Genomic DNA, 26631 nt, shown 5'->3' with positions numbered 1-26631 from the left:
AAAAACCTTACTCATCTTCCCTTTAATCCTTCCGCCAATTACTTTAAATCTATGAACCCAGTTACTGACCACTCTGCTAACAGAATCTAGAACTGAAAGCTAGTTTCATGGCACCATTACTGAGACTATCAATTGTCATAAAAACACATCTGGCTCACTATTGTCCTTTAGGGAAGGAAATCTACCATCCTTATCTGGTCTGGCCTACATGTGACTCCAGATTTAAAGCAATGTGGTTGACTCTTAACTGCCCTGGCATTTAAGAGCCACTCAGTTGTCAAGGGCAATTAGGGATGGGCAATAAATGCTGGCCTTGCCAGTGACGCCCACATCCCATGAAAGAATAATGAAAAACAATGTGGGAGACCAGCCATGAGTGTGCTAGAATAGTCAAGTCTAGAGGTAACAAAAGCACGAATGACGGTTTCAGCAACAGATGAGCGGAGACGGGGCAAGGTCAGGCAATGTCATGGAGGTGGAAACAGGCACGAATGAGGTCGGAAGTTCATCTCTGGGTCAAATGTGACATCAAAGGTTGCAAACAGACTGGTTTAATCTCAAACTGTGACCAGGGAGAGTGGTGGAATCATTAGCTAGGGAACAGAGTTAGGGCCAGGGCCAAAAATAATGGCTTCAGTCTTCCCAATATTTAATTGGAGGAAATTTCTGCTCATCCAGCACTGGATGTCAGATAGTCAGTCTGATAATTTAGCAACAGGGGAGAAATTGGAGAGGTGGTGAGCTGAAGTTGGGTGTCTCCTCAGTAAATCATCGATATACCACAAACAGCAAGGAACCCCACTGGAAACAGCTTGCCAGTCACAAAAACACCCAGCAACCGTATTATAGTCCAGAAAGGCAGCTGGTGAGGGATATTTACACAGTTTCATAAGTATTTGTTTACAGTTACAGATTACAAGCAAGCACCTAACTTGAGTTTCAGTCGGTGTCTATTTATAGGGGCACAAGTGAATCCCTGTTTAATGCCCACCACCTGCCTACAATTAAACACAATTAAGATACAATTAACAAATCACCCTTTAGTTCCTGCCACTGAGCCAATATTGGATCCAACTTGCCACTTTACCTTGAATCCCATGAGCTTTGAATTTACTGACCAGTCTGCCTTGTTGGATCTTGTCAAAAGCCTTGCTAAAATTCATGCAGACGACATCAAATGTGCTACCTTGTTACCTCCTCAAAAAAAAAATCAAGTTTGTCAGACACAATCTTCTTTTAACAAATCCACACTATCCTTGATTAATCTGTACCTCTCTAAATGACGATTTATACCTAGAGAAATTTTTCCAATAATTTGCCCACCACTGAAGTTAGGCTGACTGGCTTGCAATTACTCGGGCTATTCATCCCGTCCTCTTTTTTTTAAAAAAAACAGTACAATGTTGATAGTCCTCTGACACCATGCCTGTAGCCAGAGAGGATTGGAAAATGATGGTCAAAGCCTCTATTATTTCTTCTCTTGCTTTCCTTAGCAGCTTGGGATACATTTCATCCAGGTCTGGTGATTTATCCACTTTCAAGGATGCTAAACTCCTTAATATTTCCTCCCTCACTATGTTATCCCATCCAATATTTCATACCTCCTCAACTACAATGCCTGCTTCATCCCTTTCGTGATAACAGATGCAAAACATTTATTAAGAACCATGCCCATGTCTTCCACCTCCACACACGTTACCTTTTTGGTCTCTAATTGGCCCTATTTTTCCTTAGTTATCATCTTGCTCTTTATGTATTTATAAAATATCTTTGTGTTTCCTGGATTTCACTTGCCAATAACTTTTCATGCCCTCTGCTTTCCTCATTTCCTTTAACATTTCACTCCTGCACTTTCTAAACTCAAGACTTTCTGCAATACTGACTTCTTGGCATCTGACAAGTTTTTTTTTTGCCTTATCTAGGCATGTCTAGATTTGAGAGTCCCACCCTTTTCCTTTAAAGGAAAATATTTGCTCTGAACCCTCTTCAGTCCCTCCTTGAATGCTTCACCGGTTCACCTGTTTCCAGACCACTTTCATCAAATCACATCTCAGCTTGGTAAAACTGCCCTTCCCCCATGTGAAAGGAGTTGAACACGACCACTTACAGCTGGGAGATGCAACTGAATTGAGTCACATGAGAAGAATGACTCAGATTTAAAAAGAGGTTAAACAAATGTGAAGTTTACCATAGAAAAGCAGAAGTGCAACAGGACTGTATAACAAGTCTGAAAGAAAAGTTCCAGGATGTGCTACATATATATTGTTCCCATCAAAATCCTTGAGGATAAAGGAGCTTTCAATATGGAGCTTTATTATTGTATTCCTTTATACACTCATGGCAAATAACAGCCAGGAGGTGGCTGCTATTGCTAACAGATCAACTATAAGAGTATAAAAAATTGTTAGACCACAGAAATGGAGAGGACGGAAACAGGTTAAATCTACCAAACAGATGGAAGATATCCACTCTCTTCCTCCACCTCCTGTCACTCTAGTGACAAGTAAAAGAAAATGTTTGCATTCACTGTTTTCCACCTCAAGGTGCAAGAGGCAAGCCACAGGAATATAAACTTCCATTGCGAAAGAACAAAATTATCCAGTAAAATCAAAAACATGCAGAAATAAATATTTTAATATAAAGTGAAAAATGCACTCACTAGCAGTGGAGAAGGAGAATTTGCAGCTAAAACTAAATCCTCTTGATTGCAAATGTTTGATAAATATTCTAACTAATCTAGTTGATTTTTCTGAGGGGGTCACAAAGAAAGTAGGTATGACTAGTCTATGAATATCATAATATTAATCAAGGGTTTCCTGAAGACATTTCACGAAGTTCCACACGAAATCAGCAAGAGTGACAATGCAAGGAATTAGAGGTAGCCTTTGATACAGTTGGATGTTGGTGAGGAGGTAGGAGACTGAGAGTAGGAATAAAGGATGGTTCCGAGTGGCAGGACGTGACAAGTGGTGCTCCCCAGAGATGTATTAGGTCTCAGATTTTCATCAAATATATTGTCTAGTCTGAAGCAATAGTCTGCGGCACAGTGGTTAGCACTGCAGCCTCACAGCTCCAGCGACCCGGGTTCAATTCTGGGTACTGCCTGTGTGGAGTTTGCAAGTTCTCCCTGTGTGTGCGTGGGTTTCCTCCGGGTGCTCCGGTTTCCTCCCACATGCCAAAGACTTGCAGGTTGATAGGTTAATTGGCCATTATAAATTGCCCCTAGTATAGGTAGGTGGTAGGGAAATATAGGGACAGGTGGGGATGTGGTAGGAATATGGGATTAGTATAAATGGGTGGTTGATGGTCGGCACAGACTCGGTGGGCCGAAGGGCCTGTTTCAGTGCTGTATCTCTAAATCTAAAAATCTAAAGCTGTATACCCAAATTTGCTGGTGACACTTCACATCAAGTTGTGTAGATGAGAGCAGGAAGTTTCAAAGTGACAGATAGACTAAGTGAGTGAGCAAAACTATGGCAGATGGAGTTCAATATGCAGGTAAGTGTGAGGCCATCCACTTTGGATCTGAGAAAGACAAAGGAAAACCTTAAGGCTTTCTATAGGTATATCAGGAATAAAAGAATGACTAGAGTTAGATTAGGGCCAATCAAGGATAGTAGTGGGAAGTTGTGTGTGAAATCAGAGGAGATAGGGGAAGTGTTAAATGAATATTTTTCATCAGTATCTACAGTAGAGAAAGAAAATGTTGTCGAGGAGAATACTGAGATTCAGACTACTAGGCTAGATGGGATTGAGGTTCACAAGGAGGAGGTGTTAGCAATTTTGGAAAGTGTGAAAATAGATAAGTCCCCTGGGCCAGATGGGATTTATCCTAGGATTCTCTAGGAAGCCAGGGAGGAGATTGCAGAGCCTTTGTCCTTGATCTTTATGTCGTCATTGTCGACAGGAATAGCGCCGGAAGACTGGAGGATAGCAAATGTTGTCCCCTTGTTCAAGAAGGGGAGTAGAGACAGCCCTGGTAATTATAGACCTATGAGCCTTACTTTGGTTGTGGGTAAAATGTTGGAAAAGGTTATTAGAGATAGGATTTATAATCATCTTGAAAAGAATAAGTTCATTAGCGATAGTCAGCACGGTTTTGTGAAGGGTAGGTCGTGCCTCACAAACCTTATTGAGTTTTTCGAGAAGGTGACCAAACAGGTGGATGAGGGTAAAGCAGCGGATGTGGTGTATATGGATTTCAGTAAGGCGTTTGATAAGGTTCCCCACGGTAGGCTATTGCAGAAAATACGGAAGTATGGGATTGAAGGTGATTTAGAGCTTTGGATCAGAAATTGGCTAGCTGAAAGAAGACAGAGGGTGGTGGTTGATGGCAAATGTTCATCCTGGAGTTTAGTTACTAGTGGTGTACCGCAAGGATCTGTTTTGGGGCCACTGCTGTTTGTCATTTTTATAAATGACCTGGAAGAGGGTGTAGAAGGGTGGGTTAGTAAATTTGCGGATGACACGAAGGTCGGTGGAGTTGTGGATAGTGCCGAAGGATGTTGTCGGGTACAGAGGGACATAGATAGGCTGCAGAGCTGGGCTGAGAGATGGCAAATGGCGTTTAATGCGGAAAAGTGTGAGGTGATTCACTTTGGAAGGAGTAACAGGAATGCAGAGTACTGGGCTAATGGGCAGATTCTTGGTAGTGTAGATGAACAGAGAGATCTTGGTGTCCAGGTACATAAATCCCTGAAAGTTGTTACCCAGGTTAATAGGACTGTTAAGAAGGTATATGGTGTGTTAGCTTTTATTAGTAGCGGGATCGAGTTTCAGAGCCATGAGGTCATGCTGCAGCTGCACAAAACTCTGGTGAGACCGCACCTGGAGTATTGCGTGCAGTTCTGGTCACCGCATTATAGGAAGGATGTGGAAGCTTTGGAAAGGGTGCAGAGGAGATTTACTAGGATGTTGCCTGGTATGGAGGGAAGGTCTTACGAGGAAAGGCTGAGGGACTTGAGGTTGTTTTCGTTGGAGAGAAGGAGGAGGAGAGATGACTTAATAGAGACATATAAGATAATCAGAGGGTTAGATAAGGTGGATAGTGAGAGTCTTTTTCCTCGGATGGTGATGGCAAACACGAGGGGACATAGCTTTAAGTTGAGGGGTGATAGATATAGGACAGATGTCAGAGGTAGCTTCTTTACTCAGAGTAGTAGGGGCGTGGAACGCCCTGCCTGCAGCAGTAGTAGACTCGCCAACTTTAAGGGCATTTAAGTGGTCATTGGATGGACATATGGATGAAAATGGGATAGTGTAGGTCAGACGGTTTCACAGGTCGGCGCAACATCGAGGGCCGAAGGGCCTGTACTGCGCTGTAATGTTCTAATGTTCTCAATCAGAAGATTTTGTTCATGGTAAAAGACTAAGAACTGTCAAGGAGCAAAGGAAGCTGGAAATCTGGAGCTCTCTCTCCCAAAGGCTGTGAATGCTGGGTCAACTTAAATTTTCAATACTGAGATCGACAGATTTTTGTTAGGTAAAGATATCAAGAGATGTGGACCAAAGGCAGGTAAGTGGAGATGAAGTACAAACCAGAATGATCTAATTAAACAAACGCAAAATACTATGGATGCTGGAAATCTGGAACATAAACAGAAAGTGCTGGAAATAGTTAGGTCAGGCAGCATCTGTGCAGAAAGAAATAACAGTTAACATTGCAGGTCAACCACCTTTCATCAAAACTGGTAAAAGGTTAGAAATGTTATAGATTTTAAGTAAGTGGGGGTGGGGGAGGTGTAGAATAAAAGGGAAGGTCTATGATGGGATGGAGAGCAGGAGAGATTAAATGACAAAAGGTTTCATGGTTCAAAGCCACGTAAAGAAACAAAAGATGTGTCTGGATGAGTTGTCAATGATAGTATAGCAGCCGTCCAAACACAAAGTAAAAGAATTAAAGAAAAGAAACAATGTGGCTGGGGGAAGTGGGGGAGGGGGACGGAACAAACCAGCAAAACTAAATGGGCAATAGGGGGGAAAATGGGGTGGAGGTTATGATCTAAAATTTTTAAACTCAAGGTTGAGTCCAGAAGGATGCAATGTGCCAATCGAAATATAAACTTGCATTGAGCTTCACTGGAACACTGTAGCAGGCCAAGGACAGGAACGTCAGTGTGGGAACAAGGTGGAGAATTATGAGAACTATGACTCTATGACAAGCTCAAAGCTCGGGGTCATGCTTTCAGACTGAACAGAGGTGTTCCACAAAGCAGTCACCCAGCCTGTGTTTAGTCTCCCAAGTGTAGAGGACACCACTGCCTGGTGGAGTGCAGCTCAACACCACTCAGGAAACTGGACATCATCCAGGACAAAGCAGCCCACTTGATCAGCACCCCATCCACCACCGATGTACAGTGGCAGCAGTGTGCACTATATACAAGATGCACTGCAGCAACTCACCACACGTCCTTCGCCAGCACCTTCCAAACCCATAACCTCTACCACCTAGAAGGACAAGGGCAGCAGATGCATGGGAACACCACCACCTGCAAGTTCCCCTCCAAGCCACACACCATCCCGACTTCGAACTAGATCACCATTCCTTCACTGTCACTGGATCAAAATCCAAGAACTCCCCCCTTAACAGCACTGAGAACCTACACCAGACGGACTGCAGCAGTTCAAGTAGGCAGCTCACCACCACCTTCAAGGGCAATAAATGCTGGTCTTGCCAACAATGCACATCCCATGAAACCAATTTTAAAAACATTTGTGAACAGCGAATACAGCATACTAAACTGAAAGAAATGCAAGTAACTTACTTTCACTTAGGAGTGCTTGGAGCCCTTGGCAGTGGAAAGGGAGGAGGAAAAACAGGTGTCTCCTACACATGCATGGAAAGGTACCGTAGGAACGAGGGGGAGGTGCTGGGGGTGTCACGGAGGAAACCGTCACTTTGGAAAGCTGAAAGGGGAGGGGAAGATGGGTTGGTAGCAGCAGAAATAGTGGAGGATAATCCATTGAATATGGAGGCTGGTGGGGTGGAAAGTGAGGACAAGGGGAACCCTATTGTGGTCGAGGGAGGGAGGGGAAGGGATGAGAGAAGTAAATAAAATCAGACCCAGTTGAGGTCCCTGTCAACCACGGGGTGGGGGGGGGGCTCCATGTTGAGGAATAAGGGGCACTATTATAGAAGGTTGTATCATCCGAATAGATGCGACAGAGAAACTGGGTGAATGACCTAATTAAATGGCGGAACAGGCCAAGGGACTGGATGATCTATTTTTGTTCCTGCTCTGACAAAGCATTATACCTGGCACATTTAACATTTCTTTTTACAAAAGCTGCCCGTGTTTCCAAAACTTGGTTTAATTACAGAACAAGTTCTTGCACCCCCCCCCCCCCCCACCCACCCCCAAAAATGGCAAGAATTTAAAGCAGCATAAAGATGTTTCAAAATAAGAGCAAGTGACAATTTAAATCATTGAGCAGGAGGTGGCAATAAAAATGGCAATACATGACAATTATTTTTCACTATGTTAGACATTTGTGTAAATATAATACTGATTCTCACCAGCAAGAGGGAACTCTAGATATTCAACAGTGGAATTCCATAATTTAACAGTAGCATGTAGATCATACAGCACAGGAGATGACTATTTGACCCATCATACCTATGCCAGCACTTTGAAAAAGCTGCCCAATTAGTCCCACTCTCCTGCCTTTCCCTCATAAGCTTTGGCAAGTTTTCCCTCCCCAGGTACCATAGAGATGTTTAAGAGGCATCTTGACAAATACATGAATAGGATGGGAATAGAGGGATACGGACCCCAGAAGTGCAGGAGGTTTTAGTTTAGACAGGCATCAAGATCGGTGCAGGCTTGAAGGGCCGAATGGCCTGTTCCTGTGCTGTACTGTTCTTTATTCAAATATTTATCTACTTTATTACTGAAAGGATCATTTATTGCACAAGCAATGAATAATCACCAATATCCTAATGGAATCAGAAAAAATAAAAAAGCAAAAACAAAAAGTGCAGGGAAACAGTCAGCATTACCTGCTTTTGCTTCAGATTTCCAACATCAGCAATATTTTGCTTTAAGGAAAAAAAATTAGTTTCAATATTTAATGTGTTTTGGTTGATTTATATATTTAAAGAAAGACAAGCTACTCTGGAAAAGGGGCTGTTTGCAGCTTTGAGTGTATTTTCACACACTGAACACTAGAGTGTAGCCAACCTGCTGGAGTGCACAACTCGAGCAATGCTCACACCCTTCCCAGGAAAGAAAAAATGTTGAGGAGTGGGGGAGGGAAGGAAGGAAGGTTTGGCAAAAAAAAAAGCCAGGTGGAGTCATGGACCCAAACAGTGAATATATTTAAGCAGGCAGTTTGTCCCTGGGCCTTATTGCTGGTGTTGAGCCTCCCTGCTCGCTTGAACGGCCCTATCCAGGCTGGCCTCTTATATACAGTGGGCCCCCTCTCCGCCGTGACGTAGGACAAACAAGCACATCCCCACCAGGCAGCAGAGATTATAATAGAGGAGGCCGGCTGGGAGAGGGAGAGAGAGCAGAGCAGAGAGGAAGGACAGAAGGCCACCTCCCACAACGAGACATTAAACTTATGGAGCAGAACTGGTCAATGAAAGGAGAGGGGTTAGAATAAAAATGTTTAAGACGTTGGGCCCTGAGAAAGGGAAGGAGAAAAAAACATTTCTCTTCCCTCCCTCTGTCAGACCAGCAACACTAAAAAAAAATCAGCCAGAAAACAAAATGGTTCATCATTACAGTGCAGCCTCCATCTCCCTCAGTGTTCCTCTAGGGGACCGGCAGGGGTGTGTTGGTGTTTGGGTTTCATTCCATTTTCTAGCTGGTTTGTTTGATCTATCTTTATCTTCAAAAAGAAAATTTTAGAACAAATAAATAATCAACTTGAAATCTGAGGAGAGTTTGGAACCTGCTGAACTCTTAAGAAAATCTTAGGGTTTTCTTGGATTCAAACTCAATTCTCTCCCTATATTATTAGTTAAATCACCTCCTGAACTTTAGTAATTTTCAGATATGACCTCATGAATTTGGAAATCTTTTTTATTAAGTCAGCTTCATGAACATAACATTTCTTTTGCTTATCACCTTATGATCTTGAACCAAACACCTTAATAACTCCCCCACTTTTTCAGTCTTTTTTCTCCAAGCCACTTTAGAAAGCACCAAAAGTTAAATGTATTTTTCACTCCAAACAAAAATTGGAGGGAAATCTTTTTGGGGAAATGGTTCTTTTTCTCCTCCTTTTTCCACAATTGAAGAAAAAAAGTAAAATTCCAACCAGAGCACCACACAAAAAAAAACCCCTGCAGTTTGCTCCAGACAACACTTTTTTGTTGCTTGCTTTGCTCCAGCTCAATATAAACTGCTCGGGGAAGGGATTCAGATATTGTTTTTAAAAAAAATAGGATTTTTCTTTCCAATTCCAACCACTTCCTTCTGAAGTTTTGTTTTGCTGATTTCCCTCCCCCTCCCCCGGACTGCAAAGAAACGTTTTTAAATTTATAAATGTATTTTTTTTTCATCGTTTTCTTCCTCGGGAGGGGAAAATAAAATACTTTTTTAAAAAAATATATAGAAAAAAATAAAATGGTTCCCATCTTAAAGTCTCTTTTATTTCGGAGGATAAAAAAAAACAACCACACTCAACACACAAAAAAAATCTTACCACCGGGTTTGAGTTGGCCGAACTCGCCATGTGGATACGGAAGAGAATTTAAATGAAATATCCTGATGAGGTGGTTTCCTTTACAGAAAAGGATTTTTTTTTTTGATTATAAACAAAAATAAAGACACAGTATATAATTTTTTTGGCGGTGCTGCCTGAAGCGGGCTTGGGAAAGCCGTCCGTCCTCTTCCAGCGAGCGCTTATATACTGCCGAATGGAGCTTCAATTGCCGCTATAGGGAGGGTCCCGCAAATGAGGCGTTGCGTCAGCGCTCTCCTCCCCCCCTCCCCCCACACTCACTAAGTATCGCGAGAGCAGGCCGGCTGAGGGAAGAAACATCCGGGTCTCTCCGCCGCCGAGGCCCCGGTCGCACGGGCCGCTGGGAGTTGTAGTCTTTCGCCGCCTTACCTCGAATACACACCTCCAGAGCTCCCTGGAGGGTTTACAGGGAGTTCTGAAGCACAGGCCCAGCTGGCTTTTATGCACCAGCCTCTCCTCATTCCCCCTAACCCTAGAAAGAAAAGAGAGGAAGGCATGCATTTGGATAAATACTTGAAGTGAAAACATTTGCAGGGCTACAGGGAGTAGGACTATACCATAAGAGCTGGCACAGGCACGATGGGCAGAATGACCTCCTTCTGTGCTGTACCATTTCAATAATTCTACAAAGTGCCTTTCACCACCCCAGGACGTCCCAAAGCACTTTACAGCCGATGTTGAAACGTTGGGCTAGATTTTAAGCACATGTCGAAAAAAATGGCGGCCCGCACACGCACGATCCTTCGCGCGACAGCTCATTTAAATACCCCTTGGATCCCCTTTCACACCCCGGCCCGCATTGAAGATCTCACGTTCCCCCCTCCCCCACCACTGCGACACCTGTTTTCCCACATAGGAAAGTGAAGGTGCGGCACGGCCAGCTACCACTCTGAAGATCGCGGCCGAACCACAGATGCATGCATTGTGCTCATTTCAATATGGTAAGCCGGGTACTGTCACCCAGCGGCGGAGAGGGGGGTTGGGAGGCTGCTACAGAGCCTTGCTGCCGCCGGGAGGATTGGGCCTGGCACCGGGATCCATGGCAGGCCACTGCCAGAACAATCTTCAGGCCCCGCACCCCCCCCCCCCCCCCCCCCCACCGCCGCCACGGAGCCCTGTAAAATCCAGCCCATTAACTCTGCTTTTCTCTCTACCGCATCTGCCAGACCTGCTGAGCATTTCCAGCACTTTCTGTTTTTATTAGCAGGGAGAACTCCCCTGCTCTTCTTCAAAATAGAGCCATGGGATCTCTTCAGGCCAAAGGGCCTCCTTCCGTGCATAATTAATCTATTTTACATAGTGAGCAGATAGAGACTTCAGCTTAACATCTTATCTGAAAGATGGCACTTCTGACTGTGCAGCACTCCCTCAAAGCAGCACTGGAGAGTCAGCCTTGATTATGTGCTCAGGTCTCTGGAGTGGGACTTAAACCCACAACCATCTGAGTCAGAGGGAGAAAAGCTACCAACTGAGCTGCAGAATAACAATATTAACAGCACATCCTTCTATTCCTTTCACCCCTATGTGCATGTCTAACTTCTCCTTAAATACACACACACATAATATATATATATATATATATATATACACTAGTCTTCCAGGCACAATTTGGCTAAATGAAAGATAGGGCTCTGAATAGAACTAAGCTCCCAATAAGCAAATTCCTCAGTAATTATGTTTCATTGATATAATTTTTCTTCTCCGCCCTCCACCCACCCCGAGCAGGTCATGATTTTTGTTGGTAGTGTTTGTTGGTTCCACTGAATGACAGCCTTTCACTTCTATCCACATTCAACAAGAAAACTAACAAAAGATAATCAACAACTTCAAAAAAAGTCTGACATGTTGCCTAAAGCCTTGGTCAAGCCTTGGAATGGGTGCAGAGGAGTTTTACCAAAATGAGAGACATGAATGTGGAAAGATTAGAGAAGCTGTGATTGTTCTCCTTAGAGCAGGGGTTAAGTGGAGGTTTAATCGAGGTGTTCAAAATCACAATGGGTTTTGATATATGGAGAAACTATTTCCACTGGTGGAACTAACCAAATGATGCAGGTTTAAAAGCAAACAACTTGGGATGCTGAAAATCTGAAATGAAAAAGAAAAACACTGGGAATACTTAACAGCAACAGTGGCATGAGAAACAGTTCACCATTCTCATCAAACTGAAACATTAATTCTTTTTCTCTCTCCACAGAGGCTGCCTGACCCGCTGAGTATTTCCAGCATTTCTTGTTTTTATGACAGATTGGTAAAAGAACCAGTGGGAAGATGACGAGAATCTTTTTTTACACAGCGAGTTCATAGAATGAGCACAGAAGGAGGCCATTCAGCCCATTGTGCCCCTGCAAGTTCTGTACAAGACCAACTCACCTAGTCCCATTCCCCTGTCTTTTCCCCATAGTCCTGCTCCTCAGATAATTATCCCGTTCTCTTTTTAAGGCCTTGTGATCTGGAATACACTGCCTGAAAGGGCGGTGGAAGCAGATTCAATAGTAACTTTCAAAAGGGAATTGGATAAATGCCTGAAGAATGATATGGGTGTCTGTGTTTACTGGTCTACTGTTTGACTTAATGCACAAGGACCAGGGTGATGTACCATAAAATCATACAACAATGCAGCACAGAAGACGGCCATTCAGCCCATTGTGCCTGTACTGCTATATTACACAGGTTTTACTGCACGCCCATGGGTTACAAGGGCTGGGTTATCTACCAGACAGGAGATGCCAGAGATGCGTCACAGAGAAGGGAGTCCTAATGCATATACCCTGTCACTACCCCACCATCCCTGTCACTACCCCACCATCCCTGTCACTACCCCACCATCCCTGTCACTGCCCCACCATGTCTTCAGGAGCCATAAACTCTACAATTCCCTCCCTGAACCTCTACACCTCTCTACCTTTCTCTCCTCCTGTAAGACGCCTCTTAAAACCTACCTCTTTGATCAAGCATGCGATTGGTCATCTGGACTATGTGGCTCAGTGTCAGGTTTTGTTTCATAATGTTCCTGTTAAACTCCTTGGGATATTTTACTACATTAAAGGTGGTACATAAATACAAGTTAATGCAGACTAGTGGTTATGTTACGGGACTAGTAATTCTGTGAGACACATTCAAATCCCACCACGGCAGCTGGCTGGGGAATTTAAATTCAATTAATAAACCTAGAATTAAAAAGCCAGGAACAGCAATGGTGACCATGAAACTATCAGATTACACACTTGTCTGTTCACTAATGTCCTTAGGGAAGAAAATCTGCTGTCTGGCCTACATGTGAGTCTAGACCCACAGCAAGGTGGTTGACTCTTAACTAATGCCTGAAATGGCCTAGCAAGCCTTTCAGTTAAGGACAAAAAGCGATGGGAAATAATTGCTTGCCTTTGATGCCCACATCCTGTGAATGAATAAAAACAAAATGTTGTTGTGCTTCTGGGAATGTACCTCAGTGTGACTCATTATCTTTAGATAAGAGGAGGAAACACACTGATGCAATAGCAACATAGTGAGTTGGACCACATAATTGGACAGTATTAGTCATCATTTCCTCAAAATAAAACATTACAGTATTACAGTCACTTTACATACTGAATGGTAGCATAGTGGTTATGTTACTACACTAGTAATCCAGAGACCTGGATTACACACCATAAAAACTAATACAAAAACACAAGATATAGGAGTGGGAGTCAACCATATGGCCCATCGAGCCTGCTCTGCCATTCAATATGATCATGGCTGATCTTGGCTTCAACTCCACTTTTCCACCTGCTCCTCATATCCCTTGACTCCCTGAGAGACCAAATAATCCATGGAGCATCCACAACCTTCTGGGGTAAAGAATTCCAAAGATTCACAACCCTTTGAGTGCAGTAATTTCTCCTCATCTCAGTCCTAAATGATTCTCCCCTTATCCTGAGACTGTGTCCCAGTGTTTTAGATTCCCCGACCAGCGGAAACAATCTCTCAGCTGCTACCCTATCAAGCCCTTTCAGAATCTTGTATGTTTCAATGAGATCACCTCTCATTCTTCCAAACTCCAGAGAATATAGGCTCACTTTACTCAGCCTCTCATCACAGCACAAAGCCCTCATCCCAGGAACCAATTTAGTGAACCTTCACTGCACTGCCTCCAATGTAAGTATATACTTCCTTAAATATGGAGACTAAAACTGCACACAGTACTCCAGATGCAGTCTCACTAAAACCCTGTACAATTGTAGCAAGACTTCTTTATTCCTGTACTCCAATCCCCTTACAATAAAGGCCAACATGCCATTTGCCTTCCTAATTGCTTGCTGTACCTACTTGCAAACTTTCTGTGTTCCTTGTACGAGCGCACCCCAAGTCTTTCTGAAAATCAACATTTAAAAGTTTCACATCTTTCAAAAAAGCATTCAGCTTTTCTATTCTTTGCATGAAACACTTTGCTGATGTCCTGGGATTATGGTGAGATGTTACATAATGCTCATTCAAACTGATTGGTTTTAGCTCCAATAAGATATACATGCCAAAGTGTGTTTCTTTGTCACCTCTTTCCACTCTAACTTTCTGTAGTAGTCAGTTTCCATCCACCTCAGAAGACAATGGACTGCGCCCGGGGTGTGTGTCACATCTGAGTTGAACATCGTCTGTTGTGGCTGGAGAGGCCAACCCATGAGCACCAACCCTTCCACAGCTGGCACAGATGAATATCACTGGCCCAAGTTTGACTGATGTTTTTTCCTTCCTTCGGACTCTCTTTTCCACTATCTGGCCATTTCTTTTGTCCTCTGCTTTTTCCACGCCCTTCCTGACTGCCATTCTCCAGGAGCTCCAGTCAGCAGCAAGGCTTTCCCATGCATCGACACTGATCCTGGTCAACTTGAGGTCCTGCTTGCAGACATCCTTGTATTGCAGATGTGAGCGACCTGTGGTCTTGTGCCAATAGCAAGCTCGCCATAGAGCACGTCTTTAGAGATTATTTAAATGGAAAGAGACTGTAGAATGCAGCAGTAAAGAGAGACCTGGGTGTCCTTGTACATGAATCCCAAAAGATAGCATGCAAGTACAGCAAGTAATTCAGAAGGCAAATGAATGTTTGTCTTTATTTTAAGGGGGATGGAGTATAAAAATAGGGCGTTGGTGAGTCCACACCTAGAGTACTGCGTATAGTGGTGGTCTCCTTATTTAAGGAGGGATCTACTTGCATTGGAGGCAGTTCAGAGGAGATTCACTAGGTTGATTCCTGGGATGAAGGCGTTGTCTTATGAGGAAAGATTGAGCAGGTTGGGCCTATACTCATTGGAGTTCAGAAGAATGAGAGGTGATTATATTGAAACATAAGATTCTGAGGGGGCTTGACGGGGTAGATACTGAGGGGATGTTTCCCCTCATGGGGGAATCTAGAACTAGGGGACACCTTCTTTGCCCTCCTTGTCTCGAGAGACAATGGGTAAGCGCCTAGAGGTGGTCAGTGGTTTGTGAAGCAGCGCCTGGAGTGGCTATAAAGGCCAATTCTAGAGTGACAGACTCTTCCACAGGTGCTGCAGATAAAATTGGTTGTCGGGGCTGTTACACAGTTGGCTCTCCCCTTGCGTTTCTGTCTTTTTTCCTGCCAACTGCTAAGTCTCTTCGACTCGCCACTCTTTAGCCCCGCCTTTATGGCTGTCCGCCAGCTCTGGCGATCACTGGCAACTGACTTCCACGACTTGTGATCAATGTCACAGGACTTCATGTCGCGTTTGCAGACGTCTTTAAAGTGGTGACTTAGACGGCCAGTGGGTCTGATACCAGTGACGAGCTCGCTGTACAATGTGTCCTTGGGGATCCTGCCATCTTCCATGCGGCTCACATGGCCAAGCCATCTCAAGCGCCGCTGGCTTAGTAGGGTGTATATGCTGGGGATGTTAGCCGCCTCGAGGACTTCTGCGTTGGAGATACAGTCCTGCCCCTGATGCCAAGGATTCTCCGGAGGCAGCGAAGATGGAATGAGTTGAGACGTGTTGGCTGACATGCGTTGTCCAGGCCTCGCTGCCATAGAGCAAGGTACTGAGGACACAGGCTTGAAACACTCGGACTTTTGTGTTCTGTGTCAGTGTGCCATTTTCCCACACTCTCTTGGCCAGTCTGGACATAGCAGTGGAAGCCTTTCCCATACACTTGTTGATTTTTGCATCGAGAGACAGGTTACTGGTGATAGTTGAGCCTAGGTAGGTGAACTCTTGAACCACTTCCAGAGCGTGTTTGCCGATATTGATGGATGGAGCATTTCTGATGTCCTGTCCCATGATGTTCGTTTTCTTGAGGCTGATGGTTAGGCCAAATTTGTTGCAGGCAGCCACAATCCTGTCGATGAGACTCTGCAGACACTCTTCAGTGTGAGATGTTAATGCAGCATCGTCAGCAAAGTGGAGTTCCCTGATGAGGACTTTCCGTACTTTGGTCTTCGCTCTGAGATGGGCAAGGTTGAACAACCTGCCACCTGATCTTGTGCGGAGGAAAATTCCTTCTTCTGAAGACTTGAATGCATGTGAGAGCAGCAGGGAGAAGATGATCCCAAACAGTGTAGGTGCAAGAACACAGCCCTGTTTTAGGGGGCACAGTTTCAGAATAAGGGAGTGCCCACTTAAGACGGTGATGAGGAGGAATTTCTTCTCTCAGAGGGTCATTAATCTTTGGAATTCTCCATCCCAGAGAGCAGTGGAGGCTGGGTCATTGAATATATTCAAGGCTGAGTTAGACAGATTTTTTGAACTATAGGGGAGTCCAGGGTTATGGGAAACAGGCAGGAAAGTGGAGTTGAGGCCAAGATCAGATCAGCCATGATCTTATTGAGTGGTGAAGCAGGCTTGAGGGGCCGAATGGCCTACTCCTGCTTCTGTTTCTTGTGTTTTTATTATTTTAATGCAGGATGTCATGCAAACAGAGTGAGGGTTGCAAATTTGTTAATGCTAAAATAAATGTTTGTGCTTTCAAGCCAAAAAATGAAATAAAAAGAGTGGGCAGTGGTTAACACCGCAGCCTCACAGCTCCAGCGACCCGGGTTCAATTCTGGGTACTGCCTGTTCAGAGTTTGTACGTTCTCCCTGTGACTGTGTGGTTTCCACCGGATGCTCCGGCTTCCTCCTACAGCCAAAGGTTGATAGGTAAATTGGCCATTGTAAATTGCCCCTAGTGTAGGTAGATGGTAGGAGAATTGAGGGAAGGTGGGGATGTGGGAGGGAAAATGGGGTTAATGTAGGCTTAGTATAAATGGGTGGTTGTTGGTCAGCTCAGACTCGGTGGGCCGAAGGGCCTGTTTCAGCACTGTATCTCTCTATGACTCTATAAAATGCTGGAAATACCCTACAGGCCTGGCAGCATCTGTGGAGAGAGAAACCGAGTTAACATTTCCAGTCAATGCCCTTTCATCAAGACTAAAGATGATAGCATTGGGACAGCACGCACTTTCAGAAGACACTTACAAGTTTAGTATAACAAGAGGGTGATGTTAACCTCCAAAATTGGGTAGCATTGGGTGAGAAGTTAAAAATGTTTACATTTGAAATCCAACCCCCAACCCACCTTGAACCTGCCCACTTCCAGACTTAAAGGAGGCGAGATGGGGGACTGGCAACTAATCCATGCCCAGGTGGCAGGTGAGCCAGTATCTGTTTTTAAGAAGGCTGTGGCCTCCATTTTAACAAGTTTTTTTCTTTTTAACTCATGTTGGTTGATTTTCCTTCGCATCGGAAACTCGGCAGGTGAAAGGAGGCAAGGAAGGCTGGATCCAGAAGGTGAGTGCCTTTAAAGCACTGCTTGTGGTCCAGGAGAAGCAGGAGTGTTTCGTCCAGGCCCAACAAGTTCTGCTGTAAACCGCACCCCGCCCCCCGCAATCTGTCCAACAACCACCGGGATCTGTCTGATACACCCCCACCACCCCCGCGATCTTGTCCCACCCCTGACCACAGTTCGCTCCACTGCAATCTCTCCTCTCACCCATACACCCTCCACCCCACCCCCCCCCCCCACCCCCCCACCCAACTCAACCCTCCCGACCGTGCTCCCTTGCTGCCTCCCTACCTGCTCCTCCACTGTGGCCTTCTGTCACAGGCTTTCCCGTCCGTCAGGCAGGCTGTGGGGTGGGAAACCTGGAGAAAATAAAATATATCTCCGGGTTTCCAATCCATAAATCCTTTCCACGCTCCAAATGCGGAGCCTCTCTGTCAGTTTAGCTCAGGTGGCAACATGTTGAGAGTTCAAGTCCGACAACACAACTTAAATCTTTGAAGATGGCAGGACAGGTTAACAAAGCAGTTAATCAAGCACATGGGATCCTGGGCTTTATAAATAGAGGCATAGAGTACAAAAGCAAGGAAGTTATGCTAAACATATAAAAGAATAAAGAACAGTACAGCACAGGAACAGGCCATTCGGCCCTCCAAGCCTGAGCCGATCTTGATGCCTGTCTAAACTAAAACCTTCTGCACTTCCGGGGCCCATATCCCTCTATTCCCATCCTATTCATGTATTTATCAAGATGTCTCTTAAACGTCATTATCGTACCTGCTTCCACCACCTCCCCTGGCAACAAGTTCCAGGCACTCACCACCCTCTGTGTAAAGAACTTGCCTCGCACATCCCCTCTAAACTTTGCCCCTCGCACCTTAAACCTATGTCCCCGAGTAACTGACTCTTCCACCCTGGGAAAAAGCTTCTGACTATCCACTCTGTCCATGCCGCTCATAACTTTGTAAACCTCTATCATGTTGCCCCTCCACCTCCATCGTTCCAGTGAAAATAATCCGAGTTTTTCCAACCTCTCCTCATAGCTAATGCCCTCCAGACCAGGCAACATCCTGGTAAACCTCTTCTGTACTCTCACCAAAGCCTCCACGTCCTTCTGGTAGTGTGGCGACCAGAATTGCACACAATATTCTAAGTGTGGCCTAACTAAGGTTCTGTACAGCTGCAACATGACTTGCCAATTTTTATACTCTATGCCCCGACCAATGAAGGCAAGCATGCCGTATGCCTTCTTGACTACCTTATCCACCTGCGTTGCCACTTTCAGTGACCTGTGGACCTGTACGCCCAGATCTCTCTGCCTGTCAATACTCCTAAGGGTTCTGCCATTTACTGTATACTTCCCACCTGTATTAGATCTTCCAAAATGCATTACCTTACATTTGTATATAAAACACTAGTCTGGCCCCATTGGAGTACTGTGTCCAATTCCGGACACCTCACTTTAGGAATGATGTGAAGCCTTTGCAGAGGGTACAGAAGAGATTTATGCAAGTGGCTCCAGAGATGAACAACTTCAGTAACGTGGGTAGACTGAAGACGCTGGGGTTGTTCTGCTTGGAGCAGAGAAGGCTAAGAGGAGATTTGATAGAGGTTTTCAGAATCATGAAGGGTTTATATCGAGTTAATAAAGAGAAACAGTTTCCAAAGGCTAAAGAATCAATAAGCAGAGGGCACAGAATTAAGGCGATTGGCAAAAGAACTGCCTGTTAATGTTTTGGAAGCAGATTCAATAGTAACTTTGAAAAAGGAATTGGATAAATACTTTAGTACTGTACAATTCAATGAACAAAACATTTTCAAAGGTGATGCCTTTCATATATTTGAGGAAGAACAGGAGACGTATCTTCGCTATGGTTGCCAACTCTGGTTGGACAAATTCCTGGAGATTTTGTCACATGAATTCCAACAACCCCGCCCAGTAAAATAGCCTTTTCTTCCCATCTACCAACTTTTTTTTTTAAAGCTAATAAATGAAAATGTTCAAAAGAAAATGAAAATCCACAATTTATTACTGCTCCACTGATCTTCCTCCCCAGTTGCTCGGATTAATCTATATTTTCTGGAGACTCCAGGGTAATCCTGGTCAACATTTATCTCTCAACCAACACGATCAAGAACAGATCGTCTGGCTCATATTTTTCAGAGCTCAAGTCGGCTGCTACGTTTAGCCCCAAAACACTGACTGCACTCCAGAAGTAATCTATCACTTGTAAGGTCTATTGGGATGTTCCAAGGGCAGGATAAAGTGCAACATAAATTAACGTTCCTTTGTTCCTAAAGTTCTTTCAACATTGCTCAACATTTTGTCTCAACCCACAATCTCTTGGAAATAACATCTACATTTCTCATATTAGCCAGAGTGGGATTGCCAATTCAGCTTGTGCTGTGAGTTCAAACTCACGGCAAATAGGGTCCTTACCATTTAAAGAGATAAAGAAAGAAATGCGTACATTTATATAGCGCCTTTCACGACATCAAGGCATCCCAAAGCACTTTACAGGCAATTAAGTATTTTTTGAAGTGTAGTTATTGTTATATTGTAGGAAATGCAGCAGCCAATTAGTGGACATCAACATTATGGGAGCCCAATGGCCAAACGGACAGCAGCCGGGGAGTGGATGGCAAGTAGGTAGGAAATCTTGAGGGGGTGGGGTCAGAGACTGTGGGGGTGGGGAGTCAGAAATCACAGGGGTTGGGGAGACAGAAGTAGCAGAGAAGTGGGGAGTCAGAGATGGTGGGTGGGGGTGGGGAAACGGAGATTGCGGGGGTGGGGAATCAGAGATCATGGGGGTGGGGAATCAGAGATCGCAGTGGAGAAGGGAATCGGATATCGTGGAGGGTGCAGAATTAGAGATCATTTGGGAGGCGGGGAGGCGGAGATCGAGCGAGGGCTGGGGAATCATTGATCTTGGGAGATGGGTAGTCAGGGGGATAGGGATTCAGAGACTGTGAGGGGGTGGAGTTCCAGAGATCGTTGGGGGGGGGGGGGGGGTGTGGAGTTCCGGAGATCGTGGGGGCATGGGGATTCAGAGATCGTGGGTGGATGGGAATTCAGAGATCGTTGGGGGATGGGGATTCAGAGATCGTGGGGGGATGGGGATTCAGAGATCATGGGGGGATGGGGATTCAGAGATCATGGGGGGATGGGGATTCAGAGATCGTGAGGGGGATGGGGATTCAGAGATCGTGAGGGGGATGGGGATTCAGAGATCGTGGGGGGGATGGGGATTCAGAGATCGTGGGGGGGATGGGGATTCAGAGATCGTGGGGGGATGGGGATTCAGAGATCGTGGGGGGATGGGGATTCAGAGATCGTGGGGGGATGGGGATTCAGAGATCGTGGGGGGATGGGGATTCAGAGATCGTGGGGGGATGGGGATTCAGAGATCGTGGGGGGATGGGGATTCAGAGATCGTGGAGGGATGGGGATTCAGAGATCGTGGGGGGATGGGGATTTAGAGATCATGGGGGGGGGTGGGGGATTCAGAGATCGTTGGGGGATGGGGATTCAGAGATCGTGGAGGGATGGGGATTCAGAGATCGTGGGGGATGGGGATTTAGAGATCATGGGGGGGGGTGGGGGATTCAGAGATCGTTGGGGGATGGGGATTCAGAGATCGTGGGGGGATGGGGATTCAGAGATCGTGGAGGGATGGGGATTCAGAGATCGTGGGGGGATGGGGATGCAGAGATCGTGGGGGGATGGGGATTTAGAGATCATGGGGGGATGGGGATTTAGAGATCATGGGGGGGGGTGGGGGATTCAGAGATCGTTGGGGGATGGGGATTCAGAGATCGTGGGGGGATGGGGATTCAGAGATCGTTGGGAGATGGAGATTCAGAGATTGTTGGGGGGATGGGGATGCAGAGATTGTGGGGGGAATGGGGATTTCGAAATCGTTGGGAGATGGGGATTCAGAGATTGTTGGGGGGATGGGGATGCAGAGATTGTGGGGGGAATGGGGATTTCGAAATCGTTGGGAGATGGGGATTCAGAGATTGTTGGGGGGAATGGGGATTTCGAAATCGTTGGGAGATGGGGATTCAGAGATTGTTGGGGGGATGGGGATGCAGAGATTGTGGGGGGAATGGGGATTTCGAAATCGTTGGGAGATGGGGATTCAGAGATTGTTGGGGGGATGGGGATGCAGAGATTGTGGGGGGAATGGGGATTTCGAAATCGTTGGGAGATGGGGATTCAGAGATTGTTGGGGGGAATGGGGATTTCGAAATCGTTGGGAGATGGGGATTCAGAGATTGTTGGGGGGATGGGGATTCAGAGATTGTGGGGGGAATGGGGATTTTGAAATCGTTGGGAGATGGGGATTCAGAGATTGTTGGGGGGATGGGGATTCAGAGATCGTGAGGGGGATGGGGATTCAGAGATTGTTGGGGGGATGGGGATTCAGAGATTGTGGGGGGAATGGGGATTTCGAAATCGTTGGGAGATGGGGATTCAGAGATTGTTGGGGGGATGGGGATTCAGAGATTGTGGGGGGAATGGGGATTTCGAAATCGTTGGGAGATGGGGATTCAGAGATTGTTGGGGGGATGGGGATTCAGAGATCGTGAGGGGGATGGGGATTCAGAGATCGTGAGGGGGATGGGGATTCAGAGATCGTGAGGGGGATGGGGATTCAGAGATCGTGGGGGGATGGGGATTCAGAGATCGTGAGGGGGATGGGGATTCAGAGATCGTGGGGGGATGGGGATTCAGAGATCGTGAGGGGGATGGGGATTCAGAGATCATGAGGGGGATGGGGATTCAGAGATCGTGAGGGGGATGGGGATTCAGAGATCGTGAGGGGGATGGGGATTCAGAGATCGTGGGGGGATGGGGATTCAGAGATCGTGGGGGGATGGGGATTCAGAGATCGTGGGGGGATGGGGATTCAGAGATCGTGGGGGGATGGGGATTCAGAGATCGTGGGGGGATGGGGATTCAGAGATCGTGAGGGGGATGGGGATTCAGAGATCGTGAGGGGGATGGGGATTCAGAGATCGTGGGGGGATGGGGATTCAGAGATCGTGGGGGGATGGGGATTCAGAGATCGTGAGGGGGATGGGGATTCAGAGATCGTGAGGGGGATGGGGATTCAGAGATCGTGAGGGGGATGGGGATTCAGAGATCGTGGGGGGATGGGGATTCAGAGATCGTGAGGGGGATGGGGATTCAGAGATCGTGAGGGGGATGGGGATTCAGAGATCGTGAGGGGGATGGGGATTCAGAGATCGTGGAGGGATGGGGATTCAGAGATCGTGGGGGGATGGGGATTTAGAGATCATGGTGGGGGGTGGGGGATTCAGAGATCGTTGGGGGATGGGGATTCAGAGATCGTGGAGGGATGGGGATTCAGAGATCGTGGGGGGATGGGGATGCAGAGATCGTGGGGGGATGGGGATGCAGAGATCGTGGGGGGATGGGGATTTAGAGATCATGGGGGGGGGTGGGGGATTCAGAGATCGTTGGGGGATGGGGATTCAGAGATCGTGGGGGGATGGGGATTCAGAGATCGTTGGGAGATGGAGATTCAGAGATTGTTGGGGGGATGGGGATGCAGAGATTGTGGGGGGAATGGGGATTTCGAAATCGTTGGGAGATGGGGATTCAGAGATTGTTGGGGGGATGGGGATGCAGAGATTGTGGGGGGAATGGGGATTTCGAAATCGTTGGGAGATGGGGATTCAGAGATTGTTGGGGGGAATGGGGATTTCGAAATCGTTGGGAGATGGGGATTCAGAGATTGTTGGGGGGATGGGGATGCAGAGATTGTGGGGGGAATGGGGATTTCGAAATCGTTGGGAGATGGGGATTCAGAGATTGTTGGGGGGATGGGGATGCAGAGATTGTGGGGGGAATGGGGATTTCGAAATCGTTGGGAGATGGGGATTCAGAGATTGTTGGGGGGAATGGGGATTTCGAAATCGTTGGGAGATGGGGATTCAGAGATTGTTGGGGGGATGGGGATTCAGAGATTGTGGGGGGAATGGGGATTTTGAAATCGTTGGGAGATGGGGATTCAGAGATTGTTGGGGGGATGGGGATTCAGAGATCGTGAGGGGGATGGGGATTCAGAGATTGTTGGGGGGATGGGGATTCAGAGATTGTGGGGGGAATGGGGATTTCGAAATCGTTGGGAGATGGGGATTCAGAGATTGTTGGGGGGATGGGGATTCAGAGATTGTGGGGGGAATGGGGATTTCGAAATCGTTGGGAGATGGGGATTCAGAGATCGTGAGGGGGATGGGGATTCAGAGATCGTGAGGGGGATGGGGATTCAGAGATCGTGAGGGGGATGGGGATTCAGAGATCGTGAGGGGGATGGGGATTCAGAGATCGTGAGGGGGATGGGGATTCAGAGATCGTGAGGGGGATGGGGATTCAGAGATCGTGGGGGGATGGGGATTCAGAGATCGTGAGGGGGATGGGGATTCAGAGATCGTGAGGGGGATGGGGATTCAGAGATCGTGAGGGGGATGGGGATTCAGAGATCATGAGGGGGATGGGGATTCAGAGATCGTGGGGGGATGGGGATTCAGAGATCGTGAGGGGGATGGGGATTCAGAGATCGTGAGGGGGGATGGAGATCCAGAGATCATGGGGGTGTGTGGGAGAACCACAGATCTGGAACCCACTGCCTGGAAAGGTGGCAGAAGCAGAAACCCTCATCGCATTGAAAAAATACTTGGATATGCACTTGAAACGCTGTAACCTACGGGGATACAGACCAGGAGCTGGAAAGTGGGATTCGGCTGGATCGCCTTTTTTGACCGGCACGGATACGGTGAGCTGTATGGCCTCCTTCTGTGCCATAAATTTTCTATGTTTCGCCCTAAACCCCTCTGCCTCTTTATCTCTCTCTCCTCCTTTAGGACCCTGCCTAATACCTAGTTCTTTGACCAAGCTTTCAGTCAACTTTCCTAATATCTCCTCATGTGGCTCAGCGTTCAATTTCTGTCTGAACACTCTCCTGTGAAGCACCTTGGGATGTTGTATTACATGAAAGGCGCTATATAAATACAAGTGGTTGTTACATTGCTTTACATATCAATTACATAAGAAATAGGAGCAGGGGTGGGGCCAGATGGCTCCTCCAGCTTTCCTCATCATCAATAAGATCATGGCTGATTTTCTAGCTTAACTCCATTTCCTCACCTTATCTCCATATTTCTTGCTTCTCTCAGTGTCGAGTCCAATAATCTTATCGATCTCAGTCTTGAACATACTTAATGACTGATCATCCACAGTCCTCTGGGGTAGAGGCAGTCTTAGTCTGTCTTAAATTCACTCATTATAGTCATAAGCAGGCACTTCCACTGCCTTTAATTTAAGCCTGATTTACAATTTACCCAACCGCCCACATGAATCTGTTGTGTAGGCAGCTGAAAATAGCTGAGACCCGAGCGGTATCAAGTGTGTCTGGCAATGATACTGCACCTGTGGCACAAGAGAGCAGCTTTGTGTAATGCAGATGCAATTGCAAGTTCAATGGACTGTGCAAACTAGTTTCCATAATAGAAAATATTCACAACAGCGCAAAAGATCTGTTACCATAGCAACTGCAGAAGATGTGCCGATTTACAGAAAGCGCCCAACTTTACAGTCCTGCGAACAAAACCGTGAAATGAAAAGCAAGAACTTGCGTTGATATAGTGCCTTTGAGGACCTCAGGATGTCCCAAAGCACTTTACAGGCAATGAGGTACTTTTGAAGTGGGGTCACTCCTCCAATGGAAGAAATGCTGCGCCCAATCTGTGCACAGCAAGCTCCCACAAACAGCAATGTGATAATGAACAGATAATCTGTCTTAATGATCTTTATTGAGGGACAAATATTTATTTATTTATTGATACAGCACTGAAACAGGCCCTTCGGCCCACCGAGTCTGTGCCGACCATCAACCACCCGTTTATACTAACCCTACACTAATCCCATATTCCTACCACATCCCCATATATTCCCCTACCACCTACCTACACTAGGGGCAATTTATAATGGCCAATTTACCTTTCAACCTGCAAGTCTTTGGCTGTGGGAGGAAACCAGAGCACCCGACGAAAACCCACGCGGTTCACAGGGAGAACTTGCAAACTCCGCACAGGCAGTACCCAGAATTGAACCCGGGTCGCTGGAGCTGTGAGGCTGCGGTGCTAACCACTGCGCCACTGTGCCGCCCCGACCAAGACAATGGGGAGAACTCCCCTGCTCTTCTTCAAGATAGTGTCATGGGTATTTTTTACGTTCACTCAAGAGACCTTGGGTGAAAAGCAGATCTGAAAGATAGTACCTTGGACACTCCCTCAAGACTGCATGGAAGTGTCAGCCTAGATTACACGCTCAAGTCTCTGAAATGGGAATTAAACCCACAACCTCCTGACTCAGAAAAAGGAGTATGACCAACTAACACACAAGGCCAGAAAATAAAGGGGGAAATACCTCATGTCAATATGCTCAATATCATCCAAGACAGCAGAGACCTTTTCTTTAATATTATGGTCCCCTCATACCTCGTACCTCATACATGATATTAAAGCAAAATACAGCAGATGCTGGAAATCTAAAAGAAAAACACCCTAGAGGGGCTATTCCAGTGCTTAGGCCGAGCAGCTGAAGGTATGGCCACCAATGGTGGAGTGATTTAAATCAGAGATGTTCAAGAGGCCAGAATTGGAGGAGCACAGGGTTCTCAGAGGATTGTGGGGCTGGAGGAGATTATAGAGCTAGGGAGGGGCGAGGCCATGGAGGGATTTGAAAGAAGAATGAAAGCTTTAAAATTGAGATGTTGCTTAACCGGAAGCCAATGTGGGTCAGAAAGGACAAGGGGGATGGGTGAACAGGACTTGGTGCGAGTTAGGACATAGGCAGCAGAGTTTGGAGGACCTTAAGTTTACAGAGGGTAGAATGTGGGAGACCAACCAGGAATGTGTTGGAATAGTCGAATCTACAGATAACAAAGGCATGGATGAGGGTTTCAGCAGCAGATGAGCTGAGGCAGGGGAAAAGTGGGGGCAGTGTTACAGAGGTGGAAACTAGTGGTCTTAGTGACAGCACCAACATGTGGTCGGAAGCTCATCTTGGGGTCAAATATGATACCAAGGTTTCAAACAGGCTTGTTCACCCTCGGGCAGTTGCCAGTGAGAGGGATGGAGTCGGTGGCTCAGGAACGGAGT

General features: G+C 46.3%; 1 protein-coding gene across 4 annotated transcripts in view; it reads right to left on the bottom strand.

Annotated features, from left to right (window-relative positions):
- Window positions 1–24745, bottom strand: part of gtf2a1 (general transcription factor IIA, 1) — a 99261-nt gene extending 74516 nt beyond the window's left edge. The window contains exons 1-2 of one of the 4 annotated variants that reach the window (XM_068038586.1): window positions 9652–9883; window positions 8000–8038 (exon numbers count right to left, since the gene is read on the bottom strand). In XM_068038586.1, the coding sequence (XP_067894687.1) occupies window positions 8000–8038; window positions 9652–9681 (69 nt within the window). In that variant the 5' untranslated portion in view covers window positions 9682–9883. Of the gene's footprint in view, window positions 1–7999; window positions 8039–9651; window positions 9884–24616 lie in introns of those variants that run through there. The other 3 variants (XM_068038582.1, XM_068038583.1, XM_068038584.1) reach the window with 3 other exon arrangements.
- Between the last annotated feature and the right edge of the window lie 1886 nt (window positions 24746–26631).

This window comes from Heterodontus francisci, chromosome 9, assembly GCF_036365525.1.
Source record: "Heterodontus francisci isolate sHetFra1 chromosome 9, sHetFra1.hap1, whole genome shotgun sequence".
In the NCBI taxonomy this organism is placed as follows: Eukaryota; Metazoa; Chordata; class Chondrichthyes; order Heterodontiformes; family Heterodontidae; genus Heterodontus; species Heterodontus francisci.
Note: the sequence above shows the minus strand (reverse complement) of the source record. Positions and strands in the feature narration are given on the sequence as shown.